At 47.8% G+C, this 25,931-nt stretch overlaps 1 protein-coding gene across 2 annotated transcripts in view; it reads right to left on the bottom strand.

Moving 5' to 3' along the window:
• LOC119972507 (peroxidasin homolog) overlaps nt 1-25,931 on the bottom strand; it is a 674,574-nt gene that overhangs the window by 310,508 nt on the left and 338,135 nt on the right. Inside the window, exon 5 of one of the 2 annotated variants that reach the window (XM_038809326.1) lies at nt 20,501-20,572. The exons of the other annotated variant lie outside the window; for it this stretch is intronic. Within the exon in view, the coding sequence (XP_038665254.1) occupies nt 20,501-20,572 (72 nt within the window). The remainder of the gene's footprint in view (nt 1-20,500; nt 20,573-25,931) is intronic. 2 annotated transcript variants of the gene reach the window in all.

Here is a 25,931-nt window from a genome sequence, read left to right on the forward strand (position 1 = left end):
GGTCATTTAGGAGTCTGGTGACAGTGGGGAAGAAGCTGTTTTTGAGTCTGTTCGTCCGTGTTCTCAGACTTCTGAATCTCCTGCCCGATGGAAGAAGTTGGAAAAGTGAGTAAGCCGGGTGGGAGGGATCCTTGATTATGCTGCTTGCTTTCCCCCGGCAGCGGGAGGTGTAGATGGAATCAATGGATGGGAGGCAGGTTCGTGTGATGGACTGGGCGGTATTCACGACTCTCTGAAGTTCCTTGCGGTCCTGGGCCGAGCAGTTGCCATACCAGGCTGTGATGCAGCCCGAGAGGATGCTCTCTATAGTGCATCTGTAAAAGTTGGTAAGGGTTAATGTGGACATGCCAAATTTCCTTAGTTTCCTGAGGAAGTAAAGGCGCTGTTGTGCTTTCTTGGTGATAGCGTCGACGTGAGTGGACCAGGATAGATTTTTGGTGATGTGCACCCCTAGGAGTGGGGGAGACGGAGGGGGGAGTGGGGGAAATGGAGGGGGGAGTGGGGGAGACTGAGGGGGGAGTGGGGGAGACGGAGGGGGGAGTGGGGGAGACGGAGGGGGGAGTGGGGGAGACTGAGGGGGGAGTGGGGGAGTTGAAGGGGGAGTGGGGGAGACTGAGGGGGGAGTGGGGGAGATGGAGGGGGAATGGGGGAGGCTGAGGGGGGAGTGTGGGAGACTGAGGGGGGAGTGTGGGAGACTGAGGGCGGAGTGGGGGAGACGGAGGGGGGTGTGGGGGAAACTGAGGGGGGAGTGGGGGAGTTGGAGGGGGGTGTGGGGGAGACTGAGGGGGGAGTGGGGGAGTTGGAGGGGGGAGTGGGGGAGACTGAGGGGGGAGTGTGGGAGACTGAGGGGGGGAGTGTGGGAGACGGAGGGGGGAGTGTGGGAGACGGAGGGGGGTGTGTGGGAGACTGAGGGGGGAGTGGGGGAGATGGAGGGGGGAGTGGGGGAGGCTGAGGGGGAGAGTGTGGGAGACTGAGGGGGGAGTGTGGGAGACTGAAGAGGGGAGTGTGGGAGACGGAGGGGGGAGTGGGGGAGATGGAGGGGGGAGTGGGGGAGATGGAGGGGGGAGTGGGGGAGACTGAGGGGGGGAGTGTGGGAGACGAAGGGAGGAGTGGGGGAGACGGAGGGGGGAGTGGGGGAGACTGAGGGGGGAGTGTGGGAGACGGAGGGGGGAGTGTGGGAGACGGAGGGGGGAGTGGGGGAGATGGAGGGGGGAGTGGGGGAGATGGAGGGGGGAGTGGGGGAGATGGAGGGGGGAGTGGGGAGACTGGGGGGGGAGTGTTGGAGACAGAAGGGGGGGTGTGTGGGAGACGGAGGCGGGAGTGGGGGAGACGGAGGGGGGGAGTGTGGGAGACTGAGGGGGGAGTGGGGGAGATGGAGGGAGGGAGTGGGGGAGACTGAGGGGGGAGTGTGGGAGACTGAGGGGGGAGTGTGGGAGACTGAGGGGGGGAATGTGGGAGACGGAGGGGGGTGTGGGGGAGACTGAGGGGGAGTGGGGGAGTTGGAGGGGGGTGTGGGGGAGACTGAGGGGGGAGTGGGGGAGTTGGAGGGGGGAGTGGGGGAGACTGAGGGGGGAGTGTGGGAGACTGAGGGGGGAGTGTGGGAGATGGAGGGGGGAGTGTGGGAGACGGAGGGGGGGTGTGTGGGAGACTGAGGGGGGAGTGGGGGAGATGGAGGGGGGAGTGGGGGAGGCTGAGGGGGAGAGTGTGGGAGACTGAGGGGGGAGTGTGGGAGACGGAAGAGGGGAGTGTGGGAGACGGAGGGGGGAGTGGGGGAGATGGAGGGGGGAGTGGGGGAGATGGAGGGGGGAGTGGGGGAGACTGAGGGGGGGAGTGTGGGAGACGAAGGGAGGAGTGGGGGAGACGGAGGGGGGAGTGGGGGAGACTGAGGGGGGAGTGTGGGAGACGGAGGGGGGAGTGTGGGAGACGGAGGGGGGAGTGGGGGAGACGGAGGGGGGAGTGGGGGAGATGGAGGGGGGAGTGGGGGAGATGGAGGGGGGAGTGGGGGAGACTGGGGGGAGTGTGGGAGACGGAGGGGGTGAGTGTGGGAGACGGAGGGGGGAGTGTGGGAGACTGAGGGGGGAGTGTGGGAGACAGAAGGGGGGGTGTGTGGGAGACGGAGGCGGGAGTGTGGGAGACTGAGGGGGGAGTGTGGGAGACTGAGGGGGGGAGTGTGGGAGACGGAGGGGGGAGTGTGGGAGATGGAGGGGGGAGTGGGGGAGATGGAGGGGGGAGTGGGGGAGATGGAGGGGGGAGTGGGGGAGATGGAGGGGGGAGTGGGGGAGACTGGGGGGGAGTGTGGGAGACGGAGGGGGCGAGTGTGGGAGACGGAGGGGGGAGTGGGGGAGACTGAGGGGGGAGTGTTGGAGACAGAGGGGGGGGGAGTGTGGGAGACAAAGGCGGGAGTGGGGGAGATGGAGGGGGGGAGACTGAGGGTGGGAGTGTGGGAGACGGAGGGGGGAGTGGGGGAGACGGAGGGGGGAGTGGGGGAGACTGAGGGGGGAGTGGGATTGGGGGTGTAGGGAGCGAGTGGCCCGTCCAACCCTGGTTACAAAATGTCTGCCACCATGCCATGGCGTGCCGGTCACGAGTACACGGCCGCTGGTTGCCCTGTGGCTTACGGCCACAGGCTACTGACGCACCGGTGAAGAGGACGTAGTTAACTGCCCATTGGATGCAGAAAGTGACCAGGGGTTAGGCTGCCCGCGTGTCAGCAGCGCGACCAGGCCACCGGGACACACAGGTATCCCGTGGCAGGCGGCTGCCGAGGTGTCGACTAACCTCCGTCTAACTTGTCCCGTTTCTCTGCCCCCCACCACCCTTCTGTAGGTTAGCACAATGTCTGTGAACAGAACGGCTATGTTCTGCGCAGTGGTTGGGGCCGCTGCACTGCATTTGGAGATGGAGCAGCATCCACACCCACAACCCGCAGTGGATGCAGGGCCAGCTGCAGCAGCAGAGGGACGGGCCGAGGAGTCGCCAGTCGTCGAGCAGCATGGGGGGGAGGAGGAGGAGGGGGAGGAGGAGAGAGTGAGGGTGCAGCCACGGCGCCAGAGGCGACGACCAAGGCCGAGGGTGTACCGTGCCCGGATCTCTTTCCTAACAATGACGGACATCACCTGCAGGAGGGGACTCCGGCTGAGTAGGGGGACGGTGATACATATCTGTCACCTCGTGGCGCACCTCGCCCCACGTGGAACGGGGGGAGGACACGCGATCCCGGTTGCCATCAAGGTGACAGTCGATCTTAACTTCTATGCGATCGGCTCCTTCCAGTCTCCGAGCGGGGACCTCTCCGGGATCTCCCAGTCATTGGTCCACAGGTGTATCCGGGATGTGACCGACGCCCTCTATGCCATCGCCGATCGCTACATCACCTTTCCCGAGGACCGAGCAACTTAAGACTCACGAGCTCGTGGATTTGCCAGCGTGGCCGGGATACCGATGGTGCAGGGGGCAATCGATTGTGTTCACGTCCCCATGCGCCCGCCTGCAGGGGACAAGGAGGTGTTCACAAACAGGAGGGGGACATACTCCATGAATATCCAGGTGGTATGCGACCCCCACATGAGGATCATGAACGTCTGTGCAAGGTTCCCAGGGAGTGTGCATGACTCCTACATACTGGCACAGTCATACATCCCTGCAATGTTTGAGGGACGTCCCCCCTGGCTGAGGGGCTGGTTGCTAGGCGACAGGGGTTATCCACTGAGGTCTTGGCTGATGACGCCTATACGGAGGCCTCAGACCAATGCGGAAACACGATACAACAAGGCCCATGCAGCAACCAGGGGTGTGGTGGAGCGCTGCCTTGGCCTCCTGAAGATGAGATTCAGGTGCCTGGACCGCTCCGGAGGGGCCCTGCAGTATCAGCCCGTCAGGGTCGCTCGCATTGTCATGGTCTGCTGTGCGCTGCACAACATCGCGATGCAGAGGGGAGATGACCTGCTGCAGGAGGCGGAGGGAGAAGCCAGTGGCAGTGGTGCCAGCACAGAGGAGGAGGAGGAGGAGGAGGAGGAGGCTGGCGGAGTGGCGGGCGCAGCACGCAGACACGACCCAGGTGCTGGTGATTTCCAGGAGGCGGCACGACGGACCCGGCGAGGACGGCGGGCACGCGACGCCTTGGTGGCAGCACTGTTCACGCGTCGCATGCGACGTCCCTGCTGAACACCAAACCACCACCTGCACACACAACTGCCACCACCACAAGCCCCCCCCCCCACACACACCCCCTCTCATTGTACACTGCTCCACTTAGACATCACCCTTACCACTGGGTCCAGACGGTATGATAAAACATCGATGGCTGTGTCAGCGGGTGTGATCAGTGCCATGTGGAATGATGACAGCCCGCTCTGCGAAGAGCTGTGAGCTCAGAATCATTAGAGAGAGTCTGACCCATGGCAATAGCTGAACCATCCACCTTGGTGGCCGCTGAGATCGTCACGGACACTCTATCACGTGCCCGCGTGGGCTAGCTGTGGGAGAGGGTGGGGGGAAGGGACTGCACACCCGGGACCGAAGTTTCACCGCTCGTCAACCTCAGCGACACTCGGTCACCCTCACGATTCCTGTGGCTGTGGAACAATCACACGGTATTACAAGTAAGGTGGAACAGTGCGTTTAATGTGAACAAACATTTACAGGTGCCCTAGCCCCTACAACTAAACTGTGCCCTTCACCCGTGCCAACTTACTCAGTGTCTCTCTTTGTTGCCTTACGGGCCCAACCACTACGTCTAAGTGATTCCCCAGATGATACAGCAGGAGTGGAGGAGGACTGCTGCGAATCGCCCCCTTCGACTCGTTTCTCCTTCGGCAAGCGTTTCCTGGGGCGACCCGGCCTTGATGGGCCAGGCTGCTCTGCGGGCGTCTCGGGTGACATTGTGCCACCCTGCTCTGCCTGCTTCCCACCCGATGCACCAGGGATGGGGCGGGGGGAGGCCGAGAATTCCGGGACGTCCCGTGATGGAGTTGATGGGACGGCCCCCGAAACCTCCTCCTCCCTCGGGGAGCCCGGTGGCCCCCGGGCCTCACTTTGGGACAGAGGTGCGAGCGGGGAGGTGCCCCGTCGCGCCACCGACACCTGGCGCTACCAGGCCTCGAGGCCTGCAACGGTATCCACCAGGATCCGAAGGTTTGCAGAGACGGAGTCCAGGGAGTTAGACATTCCCGCCAGGGACTGTGCGATCTCAACCTGTGAGTGCACGACACCATCCAGCACATGTGTCAGGCGGTTGATGCTCTCCGCAACTGACTGCTGGGACTGTGCCATCGACTTCTGGGACTGTGCCATCGACTGCTGTGACTGTGCCATGGCGTGCTGCGACTGGGCCATGACCTGCTGAGACTCGGCCAAAGCCCGCAGCGTGCCGGCAATGTCGTTTTGGCTCTGGCGCATTGCTGCCTGTGAGAGGGCAACCCTGTCCAGGGCGGAGGATGACGCGTGCACATTAAACCCAACGCCTTGCATAACCTGACCCATTGCCTCCACCACGGATGCCACCCATGCGGTGTCAGCCTGGGTTGCTGCCATGAGCGGCACCACTCCCTGCTCGTGGACGCGGTTCGACTCCTCTAACAGCGTCTGCGGAGTCTGGAAGACAACCCTCATCCCGTCATTGTGTCCCTGGGTTTCTTGATGCATCGGCTGTGCGGGTGGGTTGAGAAAGTCCAGGAACTCGGAAAACGTCTGGGAGCCAGCAGTATGCTGGGCCTGGCCTGGCTTCCGCCAGTCCGGGCCCTCGGCTGCTCCGACCTCCACCTGCTGTACCTGCTCAGCTGTGATGGGCGACCCAGACTGTGACCCAGGAGCCTCATCACTAAATAGGCCCGCCGGGGTGAGTGTCTCTGGGATGGTGGATGGTGTGGGAGAAAGCTGCTCCGCAAGCTCGAGGTCGTCTTGGGTGGACGCCTCCTCAATGTCATCGGCCCGCTGAGAGGCCGCAGGGCGTTCGCGGGCCATTTCTCTATCTTGCGGTGTTGCCGCCCTCTGGCCGTCCTGCTCCACAGATTCGGTTGGGGAGGATGGGACTCCCCGCTGATCAGGCACCCTCTGTCGTGCGGCCCCGGGTGAGGTGGGGGCAGATGCCTGTGTCCGTCTGGAGCCAGACGGCCCTGGTCGTTTGGCATCACGTCCTAGGGAAGAGAATGAAACGGGTTATTTAGATTCGCTCGGCCGGGCGCTGGACGGTTCCAGTGGGCAGGGTGTGAAGGGACAGAGGGTGGGGGAGGTGTTCCAGTGGGCAGGGTGTGTGAAGGGACAGAGGATGGGGGAGGTGTCCAAGTGGGCAGGGTGTGTGAAAGGACAGAGGATGGGGGAGGTGTCCCAGTGGGCAGGGTGTGTGAAGGGACAGAGGATGGGGGAGGTGTCCCAGTGGGCAGGGTGTGTGAAGGGACAGAGGATGGGGGAGGTGTCCCAGTGGGCAGGGTGTGTGAAGGGACAGAGGATGGGGGAGGTGTCCCAGTGGGCAGGGTGTGTGAAGGGACAGAGGATGGGGGAGGTGTCCCAGTGGGCAGGGTATGTGAAGGGACAGAGGATGGGGAGGTGTCCCAGTGCGCAGGGTGTGTGAAGGGACAGAGGATGGGGGAGGTGTCCCAGTGGGCAGGGTGTGTGAAGGGACAGAGGATGGGGGAGGTGTCCCAGTGGGCAGGGTGTGTGAAGGGACATAGGATGGGGGAGGGGGGATGTTTGTCATGCAGGGTTGTCTCACTTGTTGCAGCACTGCCAACCTCGTATTACGCGATCTCCCGAGTGGCAGATCCGCCAACAAGGTCCAGGGCCCTCTGCTCAAACGTGGTGAGGGGCCGCAGGATGGGCGAACCCTCTCCCGTCTTGTTCCGCTCACGGGTGTTGTGAGCGGTCTTGTCCTGTTGGGGGAGGGGGCATATGTAGATCATTACAATACGGCAGGTATCAGCAGTCCGTTCAGATACTGGCACAGTTTGGGGGTCAAGTTGTAATAAGACCATTGCATCTCTCCACGGGGGCCAGAGCGCTGGGTCTGTGACAACTTTGTGAACCACCTTCAACTCACTCTGCCCCAATCCCCTTCCACCCCCCGTGCTGGGGGGGGAGGTGGGTGATTAAGTAAAGGGGGGGGAGGGATGGTTGTGACCCGGGGGCACCCTCTTGGCACTTACCCTGGCAGCCCTGGTGAGGTCGTGCATCTTCTTCCGACATTGGTCAGCTGAGCGAGGGGTCTGCCCCACAGCACTGACGGCAGCAGCAACCTCACGCCAGGCCTGGCGCACCTCGCTGGCAGGGTGGCGATGCCCTCTACACGGGCAGATGATGCCCCTCCTCTGCTCGATGGATTCGAGCAGCATCTCAACATCAGCCTCCACGAATCGCGGGGCTGCTCTCCTCAGCTCCGACATCCTGGCATAGTTTCTGTGCTCGCCCGTGCCTTTTTACGGCGTCGGGCGGCGTCACGTGGGTGTGTTCGTATCGTTGCTGCGTTCCGGCGTCATCGCGCACGTGATTGACGCGGCTCCATTCCTAGCCCATTTCCCGGACGTGAATACCTCAGGAAATGGGCCGTGTCGGGCCGTCGCAAAATTCGGCCATTGTCACGGCCAACTTCACGATTTTCCGCGGGTGCGGAGAATCGCGCCCGGGGTTTCCCATTGTGAAGCACCCCAACGCCATCGAGAAATCCACGGGTGTGAGTACGCATCCAGCGAAGCGGAGGATCCCGCCGACGGAGAATCCAGCCCATGGTGATTGGGTGCAGAATTCTTGGTTATTTTGGTGAAAATACAAGGCAATATTCCCTTGCCTCCCCACTTTGTGTTTTTTGGCGGCAGGAGACGGCCGCTGTTGGCCAGCAGCAGGATCTTTTGGCACTGTCGCTGCCAATGGAATTTCCCATTGAATTCACCCACGTTGCCGGGCAACCCATGTCAGGGACGCACCATCGGCGAGCCCAGAAGATTCCCCCAGAGTGAACAGCAGGAAGATCTCACCCACGGAGGTTTTGAGGAATGAGTTGTGTCCTAAGTTCCTGTATGTTGATCTAGTGAATGTTTGATCGGCAAGTTTGGAACTCAGATCCCTTGTCAATATTGTGTAGCTCATCCCAGCTGGAATGATGGTAAGCGTCTTACAATTGACAACAGCACTTAAGGGTTTTTAAAGGGTCGGTCATCCAGGCTTCCCACTCCGAAGATTGATCCAGTGCTTTGCTGCGGGAATGGCATGGTATATTTCAAGTAGGAAAGAAAAAAGGTTGGCTGATGTGTCCTCTACAGTCAAATAGTAGGTTATCAGTCATTTTCAAGGTTTCACGTGTAAAAAATAGCCACTTGCAAAACAATGGAAGGCACATGACTCTTATGGAAAGTAAACCCATATAGTGGTAGATCGCTGGCTATTTGAGAATGTCCGAGCTATTAGCGACTTAATGATCTTCTATGGATCTTCTCATGATTGAAGAGTCTGATGTGAGAGGGGCATGAACGTCCACAGACCTGGCAGATTATGTTGTTGGTGGTGGTTCGGGGAACTTTTAGAGCTGTGCCACCTATGGCCTTCCTTTGGGCACGAAGCATATCAAAAGTTTGGCAGAGATGGTCATCGAAGCATAGTGAATTAAATGTCAATGCTTGCCACCCTATGGCTCCAGTTTTTTTCTCAGAAGAGGTGGTCTGCAATGCAAAGGTTTGTAAGTCTCTTTCCAAGGTGTCCTTGTATCATTGGTACTGACAACCTTGATGCTGTTCACCTTGAGACAGTTCCCCTGAGAGCAGTGGCGGACTGGGTCTAAAAATATTGGTTGCCAGGAGACAAAGGGGGCCCACCCACAACTAGAATGCTATCATTTAATTTTCATAACGAATAAATAACATTTTCAAAAAATACATATGGAAAAAAGGGTACAATTAAAATGTTTGTGGAAAAAATGTGTATTTCTTAGTAATTGCAGTGTACATGTACTGTACATATTACTGGCAGTAGATACCAAATGTAAATACAGAATGTTATAATTGAATTTTTAATGTATTTTTTTAAATTTTAAGTAATTGGTTGATATTTTTAAATAGTTTACTGCACAATTTACACATTAACAGATAGTTCAAAAGCACAATAGAGCATTGCATGCAGTCCACTATATTAAGAGCAATCGTTTGTGTTCGCTAGATGATTGTGCAAATCTGCCAATAATTGCTTCTGCATCCAATTCATCTAACAATTCCTTTTCAATGGATAGCAACATGTATGATTCCAAATTCTCCTCAGACAGCAAATTTCTTAACCTTGTCTTTATGATCTTTAGCTTTGAAAATGTCCTCTCACATTGGACTTGAGTAACTGATAGTGTGCAGATGACTTTATAAAGTTCATAAAGGTTATCATATGCCTTGTCATGAAGTCTGTTGGATGCCAGAATTTTTAGTACACACGATGGGCAAGTGCTGCAAATTTTACAATTGTTGCAACTGGAATCCATATTCTCACCATCATTAAGCAATAGGTTTCATACATCAAAGTTTGAAACAAAAGAAAACAATTCCAATATTACTTGATCTTTGCTGATTTGTGGAAACAGCTTAATAATACCTTCCAATGCTTCATCTTCAAGGCCCTTCTCTGCAATAGTTTTAAACTTTGCTGGGTCCAAGCAGGACAAATCTTTATACAACTGTTTGTGTTGTACAAAGCGTGATTCTAGTGACTGGACAATGCAATCCATTATTAGGTTAAACACATTTACTCGAAAATCAGCTAGAGAATCTGAGGAATTTCTTTCATCATCAATAAGCTCATCTGCCATTCTTTTCTTCTTCCTCTGCCTCTTAACTGGCAATGCTGTTTCCAACGCATCAATTTCCAATGTTTGATTTTCATCCATATTCATCTGTGAAATCCTGTCATTACATTTATTTACAAATTCCAAAGCCTTGCTGTGAACGTTATCAAATGTTCTTGTCTGTTCCTTCAACTTTGTTGTAGCTGAATCTGCCAAACACCATGCAGCAAACATATCTAAACCACTTGTCTGTAGATAACTTGATAACGGGGTTGTAGTTTCAAATATATACAAGTAAGTAAATGCTGTCAATATGGTTTCAAACTTTAGAAGACTTTGAAGTAAAACATTTGCTTCATGTTTTGTTTTTGCATCAAACTTTTCTGAATCTTGTATCATTGATAAGCATGTCAATAGATTTACGAAAGTACTGGCAGCGGCATCATCAAAATGTCCAAATATAGTTGTTGCTGCATTGGATTTTCCTGACCATCAGGTCTCACCAATTAGCTTTAATCGTTTCATTTTTTCTTGTCTTAGATGTTTTCCAACAACTTCTATCCATACAGCCATTCTCTTGTATGATGCTTTCACAAAAGTCGCTATATTCTGGAGCAAATTGAAAAAAGAAACTGCAGGCACACAACATTTTGTTGTTTCAGTTATCACCAAATTCAAGACATGGGCATAGCACCATATATGAACATGTTGATCAGCCACATCAGCAATTTTACTTTGTAAACCATTATACTGGCCATGGTAGCTTGCAGCGCCATCTGTGCTATCAGATAAACATTTTTGGGGGTCAATTTTAAGATGCTGTAATGTTTCAATCAATAGATCAAAAAGTCTCTGTCCTGTACCATCATTACTTGGCACAACTGAAAGTAGTCGCTCACAGATAATACCTTTAAGCACATACCGAATAATAATGCTAAACTGATCGATGGATGAATTATCTTGTGTTGAATCAACCTGAATAGAATAATATTTTGCTTGAGAAACTTCATGACTAATTCTTTCTTGTATCATATTCTTCATAATTTTGATTAACATGTTTATAGTTGTTTTACTCAGGTATGTAAAAAGTCCACCACGGCCTTTACTTTGAGACTTTCCTTGTTGCTCTAATTGTTTGATTCTTTGTTTAGACTTGTTTTGCACTGCAGAAACATGAGCTGCCATAATGGGGTCATATTTTGCCATCAACTGCACTGTAGCTAAAAAATTGCCATGATTCAGAACCTCATTATCTAGAGTGTAGGCCAATTCATTTCTGTGGCCTCGAAAAGGAAGTGCTTGCTTGCCTAACATCTTTATGATGTCTATAATCCTCATGACAATACTTCTCTGCTTCAATACTTCTTTTTTCCTTTTAATTAGTGATGCTGCAAAAAATTTATCTAAGGTGCCATCATTAACCACACTGATATATTGCTGAGCATTTCTGACATGTGTTGTTGTCGATTCATGTAAAGTCAAGCTCTGGCTAATACGCCTGTAGTCACTAAAGCCACGTACAAAGGGTGATGGACTACAAGTGTTGGGAAACTCAAAGGCTAAGCAGTATGAACAATATAAGCATCTATTTTCTTTGTTATATGTTAGCCATTTTCTTGGGACTGAGTCATTCATAATTTTCCTCTCATACAAACGAGCATCAAATGGCAGAACATCAAGTGGCTGAAGTGGATGTTCAGCAAAAAACTGTTTTAGCTTTGCTCGTGATGGATATTGGAAGATTCCAGTAATTGATCTTGCATTTTCTTGCGTAGGTTCATTTACAGGATGTGCTTCAGAAACCAAGTCATTTATGCTTGAAGGAATATCTGATTCCCTGTCACTAGTTGAAGCTATGTGTTCAGATGTTGCAACTACAGGCAGTACAGATACCGGAACAAGGAAGCCAGAAGAAATATTGGGCCTGGGTTGATTAGTAATGGATGTCTCTACATTCAAAGTAGCTCTTCTCTGTTCTTGTAACTCGCATGTCATTGCATCATCACCATGAGCATTGATTCTTGCTTCTTGATTATTTGTTGCAGAACTGGATATTGATGTGGATTGTGCTTGTGGTATTATAAACTCTGTAATAGGCCTGCATCGCTTGGCTGATTCCTTCCTTTCTGCTTCTTTTTGTTCTTTGCGTTTTAGTGATCCAGATTTATGCTGTTTCTTTTCCATGCTGATTGGGGTAATATTCCTGAAATAAAAACTTAATTAAAAATAGCCCACATTGGGAAAAATGAATATTGATGATTGCAAGAATAACTTGAAGGAACGCCAGATAAATCCCTACTTGATAAAAAATATAAAATAACTTACTTACACTTCAATAGGCTATGTTCATTAGTCAATACTACTGTGGCCTATGCAGCTTCAGAAGAGGAGACAATCCACTGTCCAGTGTTCACACCAGCAAGCAACTGAGACAACTGTTGAAACTTAGAAGTTTGGTCCGACTATAGTAAGACATTAAGAATGGTCCCACGACCAAAGATAACATGTCCAGTTTGATACCAGTGTAGTGTTACAAGTCGCAACCCTTTGAGTTTACCGATCATGGCTTATCACTTCAATATCTTTGACCTCCTGATTCACGGTCAAAGGTACCGCTTCTCCTTTTCGGTGACCTCACGACCCTATGTACTGCTTGATATCCTTTCAAGTTGCCGACCATCTCAAATCACGAACTGTAACTTTATCTTTAAATTCACACACTCTTGCTGAAAACGTGGATTTCCAACTATGTCCGACCCGGGTGAACCAGCCCTCCCCCCCCCCCCCCCACTCCTTTTCACATCCATTTAACACTGCTTCGTTCCTTCATACACTGAGTGATTATTTGTTTGTTTCTTTATTGCATTTTTATTTGGTATTGCTCTTTTTAAAAACAATTATATTTTATTAAGTTAGAATACAAATCTCAGGAAAGAAGTTGGAGATTTATTTATCTAATTAATTATAATTTTTAAGGGCCCTTCAGAGATTCACGGGCCCCTTCTTGGCTCTCCGGGCCCCGGACCGATGTACCGGCTGAACCAAGACTACTGCTTGATATCCTTTGAAGTTGCCGACCATCTCAAATCACGACTTGTAACTATATCTTTAAATTCACACACTCTTGCTGAAAACATGGAATTTCCTTAATTATGCCCGACCCGGGCCCCCCTATTCCACATCCTTCCACTACCTCCCCTTCTTTCCTTTTCATGCACTGCTTATTTGTGTCCTGTTTCTTGTTTTTCTTATTCCTTTTTATTACTGAAACAGTTGTCTGTGTTTGTTTCTTTATTGCATTTTTATTTGATATAGGGGCCCACTTCATCAGGGGCCCACTTGCCATCGGGCAAGCTGACACCCTGGCCAGTCCGCCACTGCCTGAGAGGATCTGTTTGGGGACTCTGTAGTCACTCATGCGGGCGACTTGGCCAGCCCACTAAGTTGAATTATGTGACGGGTACCATGCTGTTGAGCCCAGTATGACAGATGGAAGGAGGGGGCATGGTAGCACAGTAGTTAGCTCAGTTGCTTCACAGCTCTAGGGTCCCAGGTTCAATTCCTGGCTTGGGTCACTGTCTGTGTGGAGTTTTCAGTTTCTCCCCGTGTTTGCGTCGAAAGACGAAAGATGTGCGGGTTAGGTGGACTGGCCATGCTAAATTGCTATTATTGTCAATAAAGGTTAGATGGGGTTATGGGGATAGGGTGGAGGTGTGTGCTTAGATAGGGTGCGCTTTCCAAGGGCAGGTGCAAACTCGATGGGCCAAATGGCCACCTTCTGCACTGTAAATTCTATGATTCTATGACACTTATTGTTTGTGATTCTGTCCTGCCATTGAATTCTTGTGATGAATCTCAGGTGTCTTTGCTGGAAGCTTTCCAGAACTTTGATGTGGTGCTAATAACAGACCCAGAATGCTGTGTCAGACATCAGGGTGAAAAGGTAATGGCCTGGTGGAATATGATTTTAGTCTTCTTGATTTTAGCTGACATAAGTCAGTGCCTTCAGGAGAGGGTTGCCAGGAGAATATTGGTGAAAAAAATCAACAGAAATACTTCAGCAGAAATACTTCAAATCCTGAGTTTATTTGAACAGTTGAAATATTATTTTTGGAGGATATAATGATAATTACTGTATATGAGCACATCCAAGCTAAACAAGAAATGATCATAATGCAGAAAAAAACAATTATATCAAATCATAGAATCATAGAATTTACAGTGCAGAAGGAGGCCATTCGGCCCATCGTGTCTGCACCGGATCCTGGAAAGAGCACCCTATCCAAGGTCAACACCTCCACTAACTCCACTCCCATAACCCAGTAACCCTACCCAACACTAAGGGCAATTTTGGACACTAAGGGCAATTTATCATGGCCAATCCACCTACCTGCACATCTTTGGACTGTGGGAGGAAACCTGAGCACCTGGAGGAAACCCACGCACACACGGGGAGGATGTGCAGACTCCGCACAGACAGTGACCTAAGCCGGAATCGAACCTGGGACCCTGGAGTGGTGAAGCAATTGTGCTATCCACAATGCTACCGTGCTGCCCGTTGCCTGTTGCAAATGACCTTGTTTTGGTTTCTTTATTGCAATGCCATTTTTGCAAAAATGTAGTATGTACTAAATTTGAAATACAGATGTTCCAAATAAGCTGGTCAACTGTCAGCAGTTGAGCTATTTTTTTTAAGTACACCTGTATTTGAGATCCTTTGAGAATGTGAGAGCTACATCTTGGCTATTCAGATGTGCTTGTTACAGGTTTACAAATAGAAAAATCAAGTTTAAATAGTCTTCTTCAGTGCTATTATAGTTCTATGATTCTGTGAACTCCACTTTCTCATCCATTCCCCACATATTCCCTGTGTGACCAAAAACCTGCCTATCCAAGTCTTAAATGTATTCAATGATGGAGAACCCAAGGTTCCAAAGATTCACCATTCTTTGACTGAAGAAAATTTATTTTCATCTCAGACCTAAATGATCGTCCCCTTATCCTGAGACTGTTCCCCGATGTTTTAGATACCCTGACCAACAGATACAATCTTTGGCCTTTATTTAGCAACCACGCTAGCCACAAATCTTATAATGGGCGCTAAATCTCGTCAAAGACCAAAAACAGGATTTGCACTTCGAGATTCCCGAATGCCATCTTCCCAGCCCCCCTCTGATGATATGATCAGGTTCACGCCCAGGAATGGCTCGATTCTGATTAGCATATTTTATACTACTTTTGAATATCATTATAGGGTTTAACGCCGCTACTTCCGACTTCAGTTTATTGTCCCACCTAGCCAACGTGATGTAAGGTCAGCGAGAATCACTTCTGGTTTTCTAAATCGAAAACCAGTCATGATGACTATGCAGGAGGTGCACCGCCAGGTGGTTAGGGACATGGCTGGGCAGTCCCTTGGCATTCCTCCATGACAGTGCCAACCAGGACAGCACTGCCAGATTGGCTCTACCAGGGGCAAAGCCTCTGATGAACTCCATTGGGGGGGCACTCCTTATGAGGGATGGTGTGCACAAATGACTGTGAGTGGAAGGGAGATGCTTGTGAGGGGGGAGTGGTGGAGTTATTGAATGTGGGGCTGATGACGGTGAGGAGGGAAGGGCACCAATGTCTGTGAGGGGGGTGGCAATGCCTGTAAGGGGGGGTGGTGGTGCCTGAGGAGGGAGGGGTGGAGATGCCTATGAGGAGGGTGCGGGGTTGATATGTCTGTGAGGTGGGGTGGCGGAGATGCCTGTGAGAAGGGAGAGGTACCGATACCAGTAAGGGGGTGGGGGCGATGCCTGTGAGGGTGTGCCCAATACATGCACGGAGGAGGGGCAGTGCCATAATGGTTGCATGACGGGGGAGGGGGTGAGGGGGGTGCGACCGCCGATGCTTGTGGGGTGTGGCTCCTCTGTGTCAGTGAGGGAATTGAGAATGGGAGTTTGTTTTTTGTACAGATCGGGAAGTCATTTAAAGATGGTGCCTCAATCTTAGTGGGCCAGCTCCATCATGCCCCACCCAGCCAGGATGGCAACGCAAAATATGCATCTAGATTCTCTGTGCACTAAGTACCAGAGAGTCTGGAGTGAAAACTCCATCTGGAAGATACACATCAGTTTTCAGTCTGACCCTGACATGCCAACATATTTTGGGAAATTTCTGCCCTCTGAATAACTCCACCACTCCCCCCTAACAAGTACCTTCAGAATCTTGTACATTCACATAAGATCACATCTCATTCTTTTAAATTCCAGAGAACATCAGCTCAATTTCCGCAGCCTCTTATTATAGACAACACCCTCATCCCAGGGACCAATTCAGTGAATCTTCCCTGTACCACCTCCAATACAAGTATATCCTTCGTTAAATATGGAGACCAAAGCAGCACAAGGTATTCCAGACGTTGTTTCAACAAAATCCTACAAAATTGTAGCAAGGCTTCTTTATTCCTGTATTCCAATCATCTTGCGATAAAAGCCAACGTTATTTGCCTTCCCAATCGCTTGTTGAACCTGCATGCTAACCTATGTCCCTTGAACGAGCACATACAAGTCTCTTTCAACAGTAATATTTAGGGGGAATTTTCCAGACGCATTGCGCCTGGTGCAATTCCTGCATAGTGCGCTATGCTTCCAGCCCGCTGCAGCCTTCGATGGGTGTGAGCCAGAATAGCTTATTAAAAGTGGCATTAACATATTCACAATTGGTTTTAAGCCGAATTCTCCTAACTCACACTATTCTCCCACCTGCCAGAGCACCATGAAGCCAGCGGGAATCACTACTGGCCTCCACCACCGGGGACCAAGGAAACGATTCAGCCATGACTATGCGCCCAGTGCGGAGCCGGGTTCAACGGTGAATCCTGCGGGGGCCCCAAATCGGGCTTCGCACCGGGCACCAGTCCGATCACGAGTCACCCGGCCATTTGGCTCAGTTAAATACCCAGACATTGTATGCACCCAGTGATCCAAGTATACTATATCTACTGGTTCCACATACCTACACTACTAGTTGCATCTTCAAATGCTAATGAATTTGTCAAACAGGATGTCCCTTTTGTAAAACCATGTTGACTTGTTCTAATCATACAATGCTTTCATGAGTAGTCTGTTAATACTTCCTGAATAATATATTCCAGGATTGGCCCATCAATTGATGTTAGGCAGACTAGCCTGTAGTTCCTTTTTGCCTATCTCCCTACTTTCTGGAAAAGCAGTGTTACACTTATCAACTTCCAGTCTGATGGGATAATTCCTAAATCAAAAGATCTCTCAATCGTTTTAGCCCTCCAGATTATTTCTGATATGCTGGTGGAGTCTTCTGCTGTGAAGATTCACACAAAGTATGTGTTCAATGTCTTTGCGATTTGTTCATTCGCCACGATAATTTCCCCTGTCTCTGCCTCTGAGGGACGACTCTTTAGCTACTCTCTTCCTTTTTATATACTTATACATTTCTGGCAAGTTGAGCCTCATATTTTATTTTTACCCTTTTAATCAACTTTTTAGTGGCTCTTTGCTGGTTTTGTAAAACACTTCCAATCCTGGGGCTTGCTTCTGTTGTTTGCAACATTATTATCCTCTTCTTTAGCTTAGCTTCTGAATGAGCCACAGATGGGTCTTTCATGCTGAGCTTTTGTTTTCCTGCCAGATGTTATTTAGTTGAACGTTTTGAATTGTTTCTTCAAATGTTTCCCATGGTTTATTTACTGCCATACCATTTAGTCTATTGACACAATCAACCTTGGCCAGTTATACCTCATACATAGATAATTGGCTTATTTTAACATTATTGTCTGTGATTTATGCTTGTCAGTTGTAAACTTAACATTGAATTCAATGGTATTATGATCACTATTTCCTGGTGGATCTGTTACTATTACTAATTGATCCTGCCTCACTGCACAATATTAGATAACAACAGCTTTAATCCCTAGTTGGGTCGACAATGTATTGCCCCAGTAAATTGTCGTGAAAACATTCTACAAACTCATTTTCTGGGCCACCCTTTTCAACTTGATTGTCCCAGTCTATATCATAGAATCATAGAATTTACAGTGCAGAAGGAGGCCATTTGGCCCATCGAGTCTGCACCGGCTCTTGGAAAGAGCACCCTACCCAAGGTCAACACCTCCACCTTTTCCCCATAACCCAGTAACCCCACCCAACACTAAGGACAATTTTGGACACTAAGGGCAATTTATCATGGCCAATCCACCTAACCTGCACATCTTTGTGAAGGTTAAAGCCCTCCACAATTATCACATTGCCTTTGTTACAAGCTACAATAATTTTTGTTTAATCCTCTCTCCAACAATACAACGATTGTTAGGGGGCCGATAAATTATTCCGACCATTGTTTGATGACCCTTGCTATTCCTAATTTCTACCAATATTTGTTCAACGTCATGATTTTCTGAGGCGAGATCCTTCCTCACTATTGTCTTCATGTTATATTTTACTATTAGGGCTACCCTTCCTGCTTTGCCACTCTGTCTGTCTTTCTGAAATAATAGGTACTCTCCCTGAGCTTTTAGTTTAAAAACCTGTCCACAGCCCTCGTTTTGCAATTGGACAGCACACTAGCTTAAGTGGGGCCCATTTCAACAGAATAGTTCCCTCTTCCCGGAGTGCTTATGCCAGTGCCCCATTAGTCAAAACCCCTTCTTTCCACACCATTCTTTGAGGTACAAATCTAATTCTCTAATCTGGTTGACACTAGCCAATTGGGCAGCACAGAAACACAGTGGTTAGCACTGTTGCATCACAGCACCAGGGTCCAGGTTCGATTCCCGGCTTGGGTAATTGTCTGTGCGCAGTCTGCATGTTCTCCCCGTTTCTGCGTGGGTTTCCTCTGGATGCTCCAGCTTCCTCCCACAAGTCCCGACAAACGTGCTTGTTACGTGAATTGGACATTCTGAATTCTCCCTCTGTTACCCGAACAGGCGCCGGAATGTGGCGACTAGGGGTTTTTCACAGTAACTTCATTGCAGTGTTAATGTAAGCCTACTTGTGACAATAAAGATTATTATTTATGTTGGCGTGCATTTATTTGCATTGCATAAATTGGTCAATAAATGTAGACTGTTTAACTTTGCAATCGGGTTATTCATGAAATCTTTGAACTGTAGGGAAAATAATTCTATTTTGTTTTCTCAAAATATTTATACCAGATGCCAATAAAATCAAATCCATGTCCTCTTATTAGTGAGGAGCTACTAGTTTGCAATGATACTCAGATTTACAATACCACCAACAGGGACGTAAATGTCCTGAAACCCATTTCATTATTCTCCGTAGAAATGGAATGTCAGACCATTCTATTTTTTTAAATAATTCACTGAAAATCAAATAGATTGCTGGTTCATACAGCTATGTTAAGCTGCAGTGGAATTACACTTTTTCATGTAAGTTGATTATGGGAGTTCATTCACAAATGAGGCCTCACGGATCTCTTTGCTGTTTTATGAAGAGTCTCTGCAATATAACATCAGTAGCATGTTTAATTTGTTAAATAGCCCTCTGAAATACATCCTAAGTTGTGTTAATGAATCAAATTACTTGTACAACTTATAACTAGCTTCAGTTAGATATCTTTGTTCATTGTGTTTAGTTATGTCTCCATGCCGAGAAGACATGTTTTGATGCTAACATTTCAGAAACGTATTACTGAAAGCCAAAATGAGCTTGTGTGATGTTGATAAATGTTTTTCTATATTCGTTCATGGGAATTTAATTGCCCTTGAGGGGCAGTTAAAAGTCAACCAAATTGCTGTGGGTCTGGAGTCACAGAAAGCAGCAGGTCCTGGGGCGGGATTCTCCAATCACCGATGCCGAAATCGTGTTCGGCGATCGGCCGGAGAAGCCACGTTTATACTGTAATCGGGGGCGGTGCCATATTTGCAATGCTGCGCCCCGTCAAAAACAGCATACTAGGGGAGTACAGCGCACACCGTATGGACAGCCTCAGGATGTCACCTGATACCCTCCCCTGATGCTCCACCCCCGATGGGCCGAGTCCCCAATGGCATGAGGTTAGTGTCCTCACAACGTTCGGGACCTCGCGTGGCGGCTGCGGATTGTGTCCAGTGCCGCCACAGTTGGGGGGGAGCCGTTCCACTGGCTGGGGGGGGGGCATCAGTGGGGTTTGGGGGGACTGGTGAGGGGTGGTCTGGGGATGGTGTGGGGCATTACAGGAGGGCAGTTTATGGCAGGCCAGGTCCGCGCACGGCCGGGGCATGTTGCACAGCGCAGTCGACGCAGGCCATCGCCGTGCGCAGACACGGCCATGGATCCAGCTTATGCGGCTATACTTGCAGGTAAAGCCGGGTGCTTTACGCCGCACGGCTGCTTGCCCCCTCACTGGGCAGAGGATCGGTGTGACGCCGACTTTTCCATTACACAAGTCAGGGCTTCAACAAAGAGTCTGCCTCGTTTACTAAATTGGCTGCCAATGGATCTACAGTTTATGGGGCAACATGACGGTTACCTAAATAGGGGCGAATAATGCACATCGCTTATGGGTTTTCATTTGAGTGCTACTCTCCTGAGGTCAATAATAAAAGTGCCTATTGATTAGCATTGTTAAAACTGTTTCGAGACTTCATTGCAATCTAGGTGTTTGAGGGATTTGTGGCTGGAACTACAGTATGCTAGTTACCAACCCAGTGCAAAAAGCAATTAGTTTGATCAGTTAGTTCAATAACAACAACACACAGAAAATAAATTAAACAGCAGTCCATGCAGCACTTACAATCTCTCTAGTTTGGGAAGGTCGCTAAAAGTTTCTGGCTCTAGTATCTCTATGTGGTTGAAATGAATGTATCTGTTGAAAGAATTCACGTTAAGAGTTAGTATTCAGAATTGATGCCTGGGATGTGGTTTGTTTTCAGAAACCAACCCAAGCTACTGTAAATTGGAGATTTCTTTTGTTCTAGCTTTTCTGTGTAACTAGGATTACACGCCTGATGTAAGTACCAATGTGTTAGGCAGTAACTCTATCACATTGGCCTTTCTACTGTATTCACACATTTTTAAGTGTTTCACACAGAGTACAAACTCAACAATCCTAACAGCTGGGGCTCTTCCCAATTTTTTCTGGAGCGATGACAGAATTCCACAAATAACTATTAACAGCTAACCTTCTATTCTGGAACAACATTGACAATATGACTTCATAAATGTGAAATGGTATTTACAATTTCCTTACATCTCAAACAATTGGCATCTTCCAACACATTCAATGTCAATGACCCTCTTTGGTTGCCACCATTGCTGTCACTCACTATTGTCCTCCAGTCGCTTACAGTCTGGCCAAACAACTTACACGTCATTTTTTTTAATGTATTGAAGAACCAGAAAGTAGGTAAAGGATTCCATGCTTGGGATTATTATTCAACATTTAAAGATTACTTAATCATTCGCTCAGAATATCTTGCTTGCGAATTTTGATTTTCTGCTTAAAATTTTTCATGCATGTAATACCCAAAATATCCTGTTAGCTGGAAATGAATTGGTGGAATTCTATCATCACAGAAAAAAATAAACTACTCTTCTGATTAATAATTTCAGTTGTTACATCCCGGATTCCTTTCAGTTTCAAAGTCAGGAACAGACATGTGCCAAATGCTGCACACAACAGTGAGTGACTGACCTCTAATAAATTAGCCTGCTAAGTAACTATCAAAATACAAAATATTACTGGCTAAAAGAAAGCCTTCCAATTTACAGTAGTAGGAAACAGAAGAGGGAATAAGGTACGCAGCAAAAAATCTAATAAAGCTTCTGTTAATTGAATTTTGCCACAATAATTAATTATAACATGCTTAATCACCTTAAGTTGTTTAAAGAAGTATATTCTGTGCTTTCCCTCTTCTGCCCAATCAATATTCAATTGTCACTGCCATAAAATTCAATCATAGACAGGCTATATAGTACATGCCAATTAATGGAATCCTACCAATAAAAATTTGATTAAAATGGTCAATTTTGCCAAAGGCACTTTAATTTGTTTGCTTATAGGAATAATTGATGCAGGGAATATTCTGCTCACCACTAAGCTTTTCCCATTAAGTGGTTTTATTATCCCCATGTACTCACTTGGTAATAATCATCAATATAACATGTAGCTATATTTCAAGATGCAATATTACAGAATGTATAGATATAACATAAAAGAAAGAAACAATGAAACTGGCAATCTTTCACAACTAGTTAAAATCTTATAACAATTGCTCAAGATAGAATGGAACCTAATAAACCCAAAACTATTAATCTCTCTGCTGAGCTGATTGGCCTCAGAGGCGTTGAAAAGAACCGTGGTCCTTTATAGAGGGAGAAAAATCAGACTAAATTCCACCTTTGGTTGATAGCTGCTGCTGGAAATTGGGTGTTGTACGAGGACCAAACTGTTTTCAGTTATGATACGTGAATGAACTAAAGAAAGCCAGTAGCTGCAGGCTGAACTCGAGCAACATCAGGAGAGGAAAGGGGCAAAAATGGCCCAATAACATCATGATCATTGAATAGCTGTCATTTAATTTTTTTTCACGCATCCATTACATTGCTGGAATAATTATTAACTGTAAACAGGTAACTCATGTTTTGAAATGCTGCAGCAATTAAATATATTTCAAGTTTTTTAAATGTGCGTGGTCATCAAAATATTCTTCCTGCAACACGGTTTTTTTCAAGGAAAGCCCTGATCTACAATTCTGTTTTCAAAAATAATGTAAAGCAGAAGAAAAACACTGACACCTGTCCCACAATGTAATGAAGAGCCACGCAACAAACATCATGAAAGAAAACTTGGCAGCAGTGAAGATTTCAGTGGAAAAAGTCAAAATGCACGAACTTGCCAAAACCTGGAAAACATTTCCTGTGGTAATTCTTTTTAAAGCTCTGAAAGTATGTTTGAGAATCTCAAGTTGAATGTTTTCTTCTATTGAGGTAGCACAGCTTTAATTCCGGTCACATTCTAGTCTGCTCCATTATAACTGCGTCGAGGTCATTCTCAAGTGCCATTCACCTCCTCCTTAGAAATCATCTCATATTCTTTTTTTTTTAAACGCGTTTTATTCAAACTTGTATCAAAGTAGGTTACAGCAAAAAATACCCTGAGAAACATTCTTCCCAACAATCAACTATACAGTTTGTACAGATTTTTCTCCTTTTTCACCGCCCCCCCCCCCCTCCCCATCGCCCAACCCCCCACCCCCATGCGACGAACTGCTCCTCAAATATGGTCACAAACATACCCCACCTTTTCTCAAACTCCCCTGCTGAGCCCCTTACCTCACTCACCTGTGAATCAGTAAGTCTTCGTTGTTGTCTATTGGACAGGTAGGTTCCTCACTGCAGATGCAAGCGTGCTTAGAGATTGGACTTGAGTTTTGTTTAAATTGTAATGACAATAGCTCGCTACTCCATTAAATCAAATGAGTTGCTGCTGACAATACATTCAAAAAAATCTAGGTTTTGTTGTCTGAAGCAGGTGTTAAAAGCCTGAAATCATTTAATTGATATTCATGTTTCAGAACTGTGGAGAAGTCAAACTTCTAAGTTTTCTACAAATATAAATAAAAGTTCAAAAATACAGGACAGAGAATGACGTGCTTCTTATAAAATACTGTCAAATATTTAACCCATAAATTTAAAAAGGCTGTGACCCTGTAAAGACCTTAAAACAACCAAAGCATCAGAATAGTAGAGTGGTAGTTCATGGAGATTGGTGAGCCGATGAGACCTCTGCATTGCCTTCTGTCTGAAAGGCGTGCCCTATTTAAGTGTGAATCAGACACATAACTGGTCAGAGAAACTGGACAGGATCAAGCGCCTGAGAGAAGAATCTTGCACCCCCAAGAGTTGCCGGCTAATCAGAGGTCTAGAATGCTCAGAGGGACCCAAACCTCATGTCAGCTGTGATGTGATGTGGTTAGCTCTTGGCAGGACACCCCACCCCCTCCCCCACCTTCCCGATGCAGGATCCCTTAATAAGGCACTGAGTGCATTTGAATGAGAGCCTACCTGCTCCACTGCCACCGCTGCCCATTTTCAGGTTTCCCGCATGGAAAGTACCATGCTTCCAACCAATTGAATATCTTTCCCACCCAGACTTAATTGGCGCAGAGACGGGAAGGTGGTGAGGTTCCAACCCACCATCCCCATGCCCACTTAAATGCTAACCCTGCCTCCAAACTCACCCCAGGGGATGCCATTCAATTCCACCTCTAGTTTAAAAAATTCTAAGCTGTTCCTTCAAATAAGGGTTAAATACACTTTCTCTTGTACCTTCTATATAACATAAAGCCTCCCATCTGAGATCAGTCATTGCACAACCTATATTATTATTGCAAAATCTTACACTCCTAAGCACAGAAACATGTTGGCCTCAATTCCCCAGTTCCCCAGCCGCGTGTTTCTCAGCTGCGTGCCATTCGCTAGAGGCGGGATGCTATCTTCCCGCCGCTTGTCAATGGGATTTCCCATTAAAACCACCCATGCCGCCGGGAAACCCGTGATCAGGGGTGTGCGGTCGGTGGGAAAAGTGAATTGCAACAACCAGAGAATTCTGGCCGTTGTCCAATGGGATATTTCTTTCTCACCCTCAGCCTCAAACCTTTCCCTCATTCTGTCTTTTGTAACTTTTACATTTCTACCAATTTTACTGGGACACCCAAAGTCATTTCCCCTCTGGGAGAAATCTCAGGGCTCATTGTGCAATGTCTTTCTCTAACTAATTCTTTTCCACGATTTCCAAACTGGAAATCTTCACCTCCTTACACTTTCTGTCTACCTCCAATTTTAATTAGCTGCCAAGTTTGCCACTAACTAATCCTTACTTCTTGTTTGATGCTATCTTCTAGTTGATGCTACAAACATATGAAATAGGGGCATTTGGCCCCTTGAATCTACTCTTCCATTCAGTCACATCATGGCTGATCAGTTTGGGTTTTGAATTTCACATTCCCATCTACCCCTGCTAATCTTTGACTCCCTTGCCGAACAAGAATCTATCTACCTCCACCTTAAAAATATTTAATGGCCCCGTCTCCACCACCTTTTGAGGAAGAGAGTTCCAAAGTCACACAACCCTCTGAAAGAAAAAACTCTCACCTCTGCCCTGTAAGCACGAGCCCTAATTATAAAACAGGGCCCTCTGTTACTGGACTCAACCACAAAAGGAAACATTCTTTCCACGTCCACTTTGACAAGACTGTTTAAACTTGGTGCACTATGGCCCTTGGCATTTCATTTTGCTTCCTCAATTAAAGAAAAAATGTCAGGGGCACTTCTATTATCATTGAAAACAAGCATTGTTATGGAAAATGATGCACATTGTGTGGTTTTGCAATGTGTGACAGGAAACGGACTGAACTGGTAAAATGTGTGGTCCTGTCACTCACCCAAGTTTCTTGCTGAAAAGTAACTATTGAAGGTTGAGCAGGATACTTTCCATCAGCAAACGATTTGCCGATTATAATTCTGCCAGTGTGCTGGCTTTAGTAACACTAAAATTGCTTTTCCATAAATAATTAACTTTGTTAATTTTTAAAAGTTGGCATCCGGCAAAAATGATTAATTAATAGTCATCCAGACAGCTTGCGAACACAGAACTATAATCAGAGTTCATTAATGTTTCAGGACACTGTGTAAGCATACATCATTAATTTGCAATAAATATGGTTTTGCAAAATTTAAGATGTTATCACATTTAAGGGGATTTCATTAATTCTTCACCCTGAACCATGTTATTCTGAAAGCACCAGGCGTCACTGAGCACTGAATACTTTTTTTGATACATGTTTGAGGAAACATGGTTTAAGCTACTATTAGCTTATTTATAACAGGGCGTGTGAAATTCATTTCACTTTATATGGTGAATACAACATTCTGAAAATTGCTAATTATCTTTCGAAATTATTCTTTGTAAGAGACGTAAAATAATGGAACCTTTTTTTTCTAATAATTTTAGAGTACCCAATTCTTTTTTTCCAATTAAGGGGCAAATTAGCGTGGCCAACTACCCTGCACATGTTTGGGTTGTGGGGGTGAGAGCAACCCAGACACGGGGAGAATGTGCGAACTCCACACGGACAGTGACCCAGGGGCGGGTTCGAATCCAGGCCCTCAGCACCGTGAGTAAGCAAAAATAATGGAAACTTTAAAAGAATCCATCTCTGAGG

Source organism: Scyliorhinus canicula, chromosome 10, assembly GCF_902713615.1.
Source record: "Scyliorhinus canicula chromosome 10, sScyCan1.1, whole genome shotgun sequence".
Lineage (NCBI taxonomy): Eukaryota > Metazoa > Chordata > Chondrichthyes > Carcharhiniformes > Scyliorhinidae > Scyliorhinus > Scyliorhinus canicula.